At 41.5% G+C, this 10,013-nt stretch overlaps 1 protein-coding gene across 2 annotated transcripts in view; it reads left to right on the top strand.

The window, feature by feature from the left end:
- The first annotated feature begins 405 nt into the window (after nt 1-405).
- Nucleotides 406-10,013, top strand: part of LOC122865058 (BTB/POZ domain-containing protein kctd15) — a 28,497-nt gene continuing 18,889 nt past the window's right edge. Inside the window, exons 1-2 of one of the 2 annotated variants that reach the window (XM_044173110.1) lie at nt 406-1,287; nt 4,019-4,194. In XM_044173110.1, the coding sequence (XP_044029045.1) occupies nt 1,279-1,287; nt 4,019-4,194 (185 nt within the window). In that variant the 5' untranslated portion in view covers nt 406-1,278. The other variant, XM_044173034.1, reaches the window with a different exon arrangement.

Here is a 10,013-nt window from a genome sequence, read left to right as displayed (position 1 = left end):
ATAATAAGTTCCTACACTGGTTGGCGCCAAATATCAAGAAACGAATATCACACCTCTCTCAGGATGCTGGTACAGAGTAATTACTGGGCTCAGTGTTGCATCAATTATTCATAGTTATTTACCCGCAAATAAACAAACATGCAAATAAATAAATTAGCGTCTCCTTGGTGTGAGCACCTGCTTGACTCTCTCTTTCCCCTTCACTCGGTGCAAAACTGGCGCACCACTTTAGCGCTTCATCACTTGCATTGTGTTCTTATATGTTGAAAAACGTATGAACAATGATCAGCCAGAATCTTATTTTCCAAAAGTCTGGAGGCTGCCTGCTTTCATTGGAGAGTGAGGAGGGCGGGGGGGTGGGGGGGAGATATCTCCATCTAAGCCCTGCGCTATAATTGAAATGGCGCATTTGGCTGCAGGCAGGTTGTGAGGGCGCTTTCTGCAGCAGCATGCATGCATGTCCATAGACGTCATTTGATTTTAATGGCCTGCAGGAAATTTGGCGTTACAACTCCAGACATTAAGGCTAGAGAGAGAGGGAGAGAAAGAGAGAGCGGGGATACGGGGGAAAATCACCGCATGAAAGATATTGGTTCAAGGATATGTCTTCATTTTCAACCTATTTTTCTACTGGGACTTTATCAACAAGTTACTGCGCCTTTATTGCATGTTACCTGAGTGAAGGACTATGGCAGCTCGCCTGGCTTTAAACTTTAAATTTAGGCTGGAGATGGAGATGGAAATGCATGCCTACTAGCTGGAACTGCCTGGGGAACTATTACATCAGACGAAATGACAATGATTAAAATCTGCTTTTTGCTGCTCTAAATCTATTGAGCGACTAACAGTTTCCTGTTAGGTTTCCGACCACCTCTAAACCACAACTTCACACGTTAAGGGGAACGATCTACTTTTGCCGGGAAAAATAAGATAAGTTATTATATCTGTGCAGTCATAATTTCGGGAATAGGGGGGTATCACGTTTTCTTCCTTGAGAAAATTGCCTGGGCGAGAGAGTGGAGTTGAGCTAATTGTAGCCTAATCCCTGGCCCAGAGGCGCTTGGGCAGCCCGGAGCAAGAATTTCTTTTTTAGCTCTGCTCTGTTATTTAGAGACGGATTATTGGCTTTCTTCTTCTCATAACAAACCACAGGGACAGTTTCATTTAGGCAAAAAAGCAAGACAAGGAGCTGAAATACGAAGCAGGATTCCAACAAGAGCGCACATTTTTACGCGTATCCAAATAAGAGCAGAGAAGGGGAAGGAGATCATCTCATCTATGTACAAGGTAAGGAAGCTTCCTGTGCGCTTTGGTACAAAGAAGCATGGTGAGGACAGGTCGAGCCAGCCTTGCAATAGAGCCTTTAAAGCCACAGAGACTCTTTGCAAGCAGTCCGTCCCGGCCACAGCCTAGTGTCTTATTAAAAGCAGTTTTGTGTGGGATACAGAGCAAAGACTTGGCTTTCCCGTGCGGCAGTATAGGTTCGTGCTGGAGCTGGATGGCGGTGTAGTTGTACCACAAACTCGGGGGCATTTGGAGCAAATAATTGAAAAATTTGGGGGTTACGCGGACAGCACCTGGGACTGACCGCCGGCACGGATTTCCTCTGGACTCCCTACAATGTTTGAAACGGTAGGGTGACAAATTTAATATTACAGAATCCAATGTTTTTACGCACAGTGCAGGCTTAGTCTGCACAGTTTTCGTAGAGTACAGTCGAACTGGTGCTAAAGAGTAACGTGAATACTGCTCGATCCAAAGTGGCTTTCCTGATTTTTTCACAGACTGGACAGTTAACACGTGCGGGTTTTATCAAACGGGTGATGAATTATACGTGTCGGGATTATGCTTTTAATTGTACAGCAGGAATAAGACGCCATATTGAGCATTTGGTAGAATTTCAGGCAGAGCATAGGCTTATAGCCTAGTGTTTGTGTGGAGTGGGCTATTGTATCGGATTGTTTCCTATTCAAACGTTTCCGTGTCCGATTTATGGTTATTTTAATTGTGTGCTATGGGGATTATTTTATGTGGATGTCCTAAGTGTGAAATTGGCTACAACGCTGGAAGAGGGTCAGTGGAAGGATGCAGTAACGCAGCAGCTCTGAGGAGAAAGTTGATGCCTTTCCAGCTGCTGTGATCTTGTGGAGGAATTTATCATATATGGTGGGGGGTAGAGAGAGTGAGGGATTGAATGTTCAAATGATTGAAATTGTGATTGACTGGGAGAGGGACGAGATGTATGGGTCTATTTCTTCCCATTTGTTCCCTTATACATGTATATGTGTGTCCACGTATGTCCTTATTTAATTAGTTAATTGATTGGTGGGTTGAGAGAGAGAGAGAGAGAGAGAGAGAGAGAGATAGATACTGGCAGTGGGACAGCCCGATATGTATGTACCCCAAACTTCTTTAGTCTTTCCAAGTTTTTTGTCCTTTTCCTGGGATTTGAAATGTAATTCTGTCTTCTTGTAATCGCCTTAAACGAACATGATACTGCTGTGAGGCGGGTAACACCCTGCGAAAAAAAAAGCTCCAGTCTCACTTTGTGCCCAGCGGCACTTCTCTCAGAGCCGAAGGGCTGACCTGGACTTTCACAACGGCCTTCAGTTTATCAGTCATGACAGTGAAGCAGCCCATATGTGCAACAACAAACTGATCTATTCTGTTGATTTACTGAAGGGTGAAATGGTATTATCTCAATCTGTTTTAACCCAGTTATGTAGTTGTACTGTGGAGCCCCAAGTATTATTTAAAGTTTTGTTGTAAATTGCGTCAGTAAAGGTCTCTATTTCAACCAAAGCCTGTGGGGTAGCTAATAGATGAGTAATGATAAAGTGGGCAAACTGTGACCTTTAGTCAGTGATCATTAGGAAAACAGAAAAATATGAACTGACGCACTTTTAGAACATCACACATTTTCTGTCTTGTTTTCTCCTTAAAAATCTAATTCTCATATAATGTAAATCACTGACATTAGGCCTATTTTTACTCCTTGCACGATTTGCACTATGACTGTCTAACAGGCAAGAGTCACATTAAAATGTGGCCACTCTGAGGTTAGGTGGTTTACCTGCAGCTGTTGGCAAACAAATTACGCAGCAGTAAGTTGGAGATAAATGCCTCCTCTGCTCCTCCAGAAGCAGTACGGAATCAAATGGCGGCGCATCGAAGGGAATTAAAAATATGTTCTCCAATATTTTAGCAGCTAATCAAACTCATCTCCATGCTGACCTCAGAGTGCACCAGCGTGCTCCCAAATCTGCGCCTCCGCAGTCCCGCAACTTTGGCCTGCAAATAGTGAGGTTTTTATTATTTTGTACAGTTATTTCAAACATTATTTTTCTTATACTGAGTCACAGCATACGTGGAGTGGGATACTTCAAGGTTTGGTCTGTCAACATGGACAGTATGCTGATGTTTAATCTTCAACAGAATTCTGGTGCGTTTTTACGCATGTTATAAAGTTATTTCCCGTGTGCCATAACTTATACAGTACAGCTGTCGTTCAATGACAAGCCATCACCTTAATCTTCTTTTGTTTTGAATGTATGCGTGTGCTAAGAGAAAAAGCCCCCCACCCCGCCGTGTTTCCTAGCTCTCAGATTGGTGGTTGGTGTGTCTGGGCGCATCACGTCTAACACATAAGGCGACCTTTAATTAGAATATTGCAGCAGCAGTTTGTTTTATTCCCCTGGAGGCTGACACCTAGCATTCCTCCCTCTCTCTCTCTCTCTGTCTTTCTATCTGTCCATATCTCTCTCTCTCTCTCTCTCTCTCTCTCTCTCTCGGTTCTCTAATAAGCATCCTCCTATCCTCGCCTCCGGTGCTGCATGAAAAGATGCAAACATACTTAATTAGAGCGGTGGCAATAATTTCCAGGCTAAATATGCGACCAGACAGACATGGAAGTGATCTGATACGATTCAGAAAGGATACTATCCGCTTCCCTGTGTAGGATCACTGTGTTTTTTTCTTTACCTTTATTCCCATGGCTTTTCTGTACACTTGCTTTCAGGAGGGAAGAAGCATGTCACGGCTGTCTCTGACCCGGTCCCCGGTCTCTCCCCTGGCCGCTCAGGGGATCCCTCTGCCGGCTCAGCTGACCAAGGCGAACGCCCCGGTGCATATCGATGTCGGGGGACACATGTACACCAGCAGCCTGGCGACCCTCACCAAGTACCCAGACTCAAGGTAAGACACGTCCCTGGCTTTCTCACATGCTTTGGCCTTATTGCTGGAGTTATTTATTAGTTCATGCCTTTTGTCTTATTTATCGAAAATCATTATTAAGGAAATATTGGCATATTGAAGAGTGAGTGGATCTTGTTGCTTTTGTTTTAAATGTGAGATAATCATTAATTTATAGGATTTGAAGTCTCTCATTCTACCTTATAATGGCAAACCTTTCCTAATTTAATCTCCAAGTAGATTTAAATCATTCTATATCTCTATTTAACAGCTTAATATTGCATTTTTGTCATTAAATCGATGGTTAAATTATTTGACTGGTGTTTGTCTTAATTAAGTCTAATTGGATTTATGCTGTTAACAAGTAATTTAGCTGGCTGGCATTAGGACAACTACACTGCAACTTCTATACTGACAATTGTCCTCAGAAGCTACCAGTTTAATATCTTTTCAAACCATGTGTGGACATTTCTCTTCCCTTCATTATTTCTAAACTCTCATAGCTTTAAAATTATGAATTTGATTTTTTTTTTTTTTGCTTTAGTCGTGATTATTTTAATTGTTTAATAAATACCTCCCAGGCTTTTATTTTTATCTCCTTTCTCATGGTGGTTGTATTTTAAAATCCAGCTTCTGTCAAGCTGCCAACTACAGTACCTTTCACATGTTTTACTGCTGATTGGAATGGTGATGTTTGTCTGAATTTACTCACCACACAAACATTTCTGAGTGCACTTCACCCTCTTTCTCAGCCATCTTTTGTTTTCTTTTCTTTTTTGTCAGTAGATCAGGGTGCTGTTAGGAACCCTTGGAGGAAAAACAATGACGTAAATGTCCGGATCCCTGTCATCAAAGCTGATGTGGGGCAGTTTCAGATCTGATTAAAATCTAGCTCACTGGCGTGTTACATATTGATTTTCTTAACTACTTTAGAACCAGCATTTACCACCATCAGATCCTCTTTATAGTCATTATTCTACCCGATATACAGGGGTTATTTTCAAGATATATATATATATATATATATATATATAATTTTTCAAACTTTGAAATGTCAACAACTAAAAGAGTGACTTTCTATTCACTGAATATTTGTTTGGACAGGAAAAGAAAGGGACTCCTGCTCTCTCAGGCATCTGATTCTCTCACACATAAAGCAAACAGGGTTTTTATTTTTGATGCACTTCCATTGTAAGATTTAGTCATGATGATTCAGATTGTGTAAGAGCTGTTGGTAATCCACCCTCCCACTTTATTCATGTTTTTAGCTCCATCCACAAACAAGGTGACACCACCTCTGAAAGCAAACACACTAATGATAAAATATCAACTGATTTCTACTGTATGAATTTTCCCCCTTTAAAACTATGGGATGTTTTAGGCCCCCTGCTTTTTCCTCTAATGCAGTGTCATTCCTTACATTATACAGTCTTCAATTCTGCGTCAGCTGACAGAGTCCCATGTGGGCAAAGGTAAACATTCACCAGGTTGTTAGAAAATCTGCCAAATTGGCTACAGGAAACAATCCGCATAATCCCCTGGTAATAAAGTTTTGATATTCATAGAGTCCGCTGACAGGAAATCCCTGACAACTCTCCTTTTATTCCCGACTGCAACATGTCATGAGAAAAATAAAGCTCATCCAAGGCAAGGATTTATGATTGTTTTTAAGACGCTTTTTTGTGTTTCTTTATTCTTTATGCTCCAGTGCAGCTTTACACTTTACAAAGAGGTTATTCATAAGGGGAGACACACGGGGCACCGTGCAAATGGAGCACAGAGTCATGTCAGAGCACCCAAACAGTGTTTTTACAGTGAGAGTAAAGACCGGATACCAGTGTGAGTGTTGGTTGGAGTGCTCTTTCCTCTCTCTCTCTCTCTCTCTCTCTCTCTCTCTCTCTCTCTCTTTCACACATGCTCCTTTGCTCCCTCTCCCTCTCTATCTCTCTTTCTGTGTCTTTCTCACTCTGGATCACACACACATACACACACACACACGCGCGCACACGCATGCACTCAATGTTTCTCTCTCTCAGCCTCCTCAGTGTACAGTTGGCCTCGGGGCTTCACTTTCCACTGGAGCCAGTGGAAGGAGGGGCCCTTTTGTGTGAATTAGGATAATGGCTGACAGCAGAAAGCAAAACAATTACACTGGCATAGCCGCACAGCTGCGTTCGGCCATGTCCGGTCGAGCAGGGCACGCTGGCGAAACTGAAAACATGACGACTAAAAGAGCAGGGTTAAAGAGTTTAAAGTTGATGATTACTTTTAATAGATTGGCCCCTAAATAATGTAGCATGCCAAGAGAAAGTTAGTCTAGTAACTAATGTGTGGTTATTCATCTTCTTCTGTGCGGGCCATATTAAGGGACAGGGGTCATGAAACATTGATGCACACTCTGTGTAGCTCTCAGGGAGGACAGTCTGAGCAGTCACTTGAACAGAAGCTGAGGAAATTAGGGGAAATGTTCCAGAGACAAGGAAACTATTTTGAAAGGACCACTGGACATTTTTCTCTTTGAAGACAAGCCTTCTGCGTCCAGAGACGATAGATCTATACTGGCTTCATGCTCTTTTAATGGTCCTCAGTATCTAATAGTTTACTTTTCTGTAAGCTAAAATCACCATAAATGACATAGCAAATAATATCTCAGAAAATGATATATTTTCAGAAAATGATATATTTCCTTTAATTTTTTACTCCATTTCATTGTGAGGCCTCTTAGCTGTTCTAAACATGGCCTCAAGAGTTTTTTTGCTTTTTAATGAGGCTATATGGCACTAAAACACTGCCATGATCTAAAGTAAAATGAGCTCTTAGATAAAACTTATAGTTTTAATCATTTAACATGAAATAATAAGAAGAAGTATTTGTTTCTCTTCCCAGAATCAGTCAAGTTATGTACCTCCAACAGATAAAATGTTTTCATGAACTGCATATAAACACTGTGATTGTTAGCAACACATACTGTGAGTATAAGAGTGGAGATGTTTGGTTAAAGCATGAATACAGTCAATTTATCAGTGTATGTGCAATTGTGTTTCTCAAAAACAATTCACATTATGGACCCATGTAGGCAAATATTGGACAACCGAGCCCTACATGATGAAATGTATTCCCAGAAGATGTTTGTTGCTGTTGCTGATTTAGCATTGAATTGTGTAAAGGTATTAAGAGTTACCCTGGAACCTGATTTGAACAGCCATTGTTAGATATTCTCTTTAAGTCATACTATTCAGTAAAATTAATATTCTTGTTTTGAAACTTTTGTCACACACCCCTTGGGAGAGCTTTTTGGGAAAGCAGGACTCAGCGAATCAGAGCCAGGCACAGTAGCGATCTGGTTTTTAACTTCAGACTCCCCCTGCTCAAAAGCCATTGTGGGAAGCCTTTGATGTCAGGCTGGACACACTCACTGAGGTCCCTGGGTGTGTTTGTTTCACTTTGCAGGAAGCTGCTGGGCGTCTTGCGTTCATTAGACGTCCATTAGCGTTACAGTTTGCAGATAGCATCTGTTCTTGTAGAATCAGCGGTACCTGCGCTGCGTCCCCCTCCCACCTCCTGCAGACAGTAGCTGCTGCAGCGAGGATCCTGCCAGATATTGCCCACCTACTGCCCCGCTGCCTGCCCTCACTTGGCACCGCTGGGGTGGGAGATCTGAGCTGTTCCTGTCCTTGATAACCTCCCACACCCACCACCTCCCTCCCTCTCCTCTTTCTCTTTCTCTCTTCTTGTCTTTTTATGTAGTTCTGTCAGCTTATTTTTTCTCACACTCTCTCCATCTCTCTCTGTCTCCCTCTCTTATTCTGTTTGTATCTTTCTCTCCGTCTTTCTTTTTCCCTCTTTACTTCCGTCCTCTGATTTTTCTGTCTAGTTTTGCCGAAATTTGCCTTTTTTCTCTCCCTGACAATCTCCTTGTCTTTTGGCCTGTCTGTTTATGTATCTTCTCTCTTAATTTCTCTATGTATCCCCCCACACCCTTTTCTCTCTCCCTACCTGTTAAAAACACCCCCCATCCAATTCAGGGATTTAACAGAAGGGGGTGATGAGGAGACCAACAGAGAAAGAGAGAGAGAGAAGGGAGTAGAAGAGAGGGAAAGAAAAAGAAAAACAGGCAGCATTTTAATTGCTTTTTAAAAAAGTGGAGATGAAAAACAGAGTTAGCCTGGAGGGGTATGGTGAAATTCTAGCTGGAAGAATTGCAAGACCATATGAGAAAGGAACACCTCGGGCAAAACAGGGAGATGAGTATTGGTTTTTTATAAAGCATTTTGCATCGATTTCCAGAGAGAAAGCGAGGAGAAGGATGGAGACGGAGAGAGAGAAAGAAAGAGTGAAAGAGCGGAAGGATGGCAGGAGGGGAGAGAGAGAGGGAGAACCATCTTTGCTCTGCTTCTTCACACAGTCAAGTCAAAGAAAAAGAAAACAGAATTTGACGTGATAGCTGCAGCGTGTTGAGCCGACACATCGGGGTCAGGAGATACCTGATACAACCATTAAATACAAGCTCACACACTTTTACAAAGTAGAGGATTGTAATTGTAAATTCAGTAAAATGAGTCTGTGGGTGAAGCCAGCCCTGCTGTTTGTTCATTGACATCCCCACTGCGGCTCCCTTCCAGTGTCTTGTAATAGAGTTTGACAATGGCAGTGCTCAGGCAGTGCTGGGTGTATGTGTGTGTTGGTCAGCGTGTTTGCAAATAGGTTTTACGATTTTCTTTGTCATGCAACTTTGTCAGCAGACCTAGAAGCTGTTACTGTGATTAAAGAGCTGATTAAATCAAAATGATGATAATAACAGCAACGCAGCGGCCTGCCAAGAGCTGTTTCTCAGAAAGACGATGGAAATGTGCAGCAAAACCGTTACAGAGGTTACGTGCAACAGATTTCTTGTGTAAATCACTAGTACGACTTGTTTACACTGCACAGGCATTCCAGATTTCTCTGCTGAGGGAGATGTGAGTTTTGTTTCAAAATGAGTCACAAAATTAAAGCAAATTTTTGCACGTCAGAGTTACATAAATGTAAGCTTTGGGAGTATAAAAGTTTTACAAACACTTCTACAAATTGCATCCTCAATATTTTAGAGACGCTAAAAAACAATTTTTAATTAATGAATAGGGATATTTAGGATGTGGAAATGAACAAACAGATAGAGTGGAGGTGCCCAGATGAGATTATTAGACTAGCGAGAGAGGGACCTGCAGGTAAGCGGCAGGAAAACCACACAAAGACGAGGGGAAATGAATATCTGTCCAAGGGTATCTCGAGGCACGGCGCCAACATGGTGTGATGAAAGTTTAAAGATAACAGCAATTTCCACTCTTTGCCTTGATGAGCCCCTGTAGCCAACTTCAACTAAGCCCTTAATCTTGCAGTACACTAGTGGAAGGGGTTAACCATGGGACGCTATAGGCAGCAACAAGTGTCTCACTATTACACCAAAGTTTTGTCAATATTTGGTAAAAGCTTAAACATATACATCTAAATACTGTTTCTGATAAAGTATTGTGTTTGTTAATAGGAAAACATTATTGATGTAATTTTGAGTAATGTTATTTTCATTATTCAGTTTCATTATTTTCCCTTTTAGATGTTCTTCAATCTCTGCTTTGCCTTTAAATATGAAGTAAATACCTCTAAATCTAATCAAAGTAAATCTAATTCAGCCTAAGATACACAGATAGCATAGGAGAAACCAAAATGAAAATACAGCATATTTTCTGTGATGACTAGAATCATGTTTCTTTTCCTAAAATGGATCCCTGACAACAAATGTACATTTTTAAAGGCCAATATGTTGATTTCATTTTCAGTAAAGT

The sequence above is a fragment of the Siniperca chuatsi genome, linkage group LG1 (assembly GCF_020085105.1).
Source record: "Siniperca chuatsi isolate FFG_IHB_CAS linkage group LG1, ASM2008510v1, whole genome shotgun sequence".
In the NCBI taxonomy this organism is placed as follows: Eukaryota; Metazoa; Chordata; class Actinopteri; order Centrarchiformes; family Sinipercidae; genus Siniperca; species Siniperca chuatsi.
This window is presented reverse-complemented; position numbering and strand designations above follow the sequence as displayed.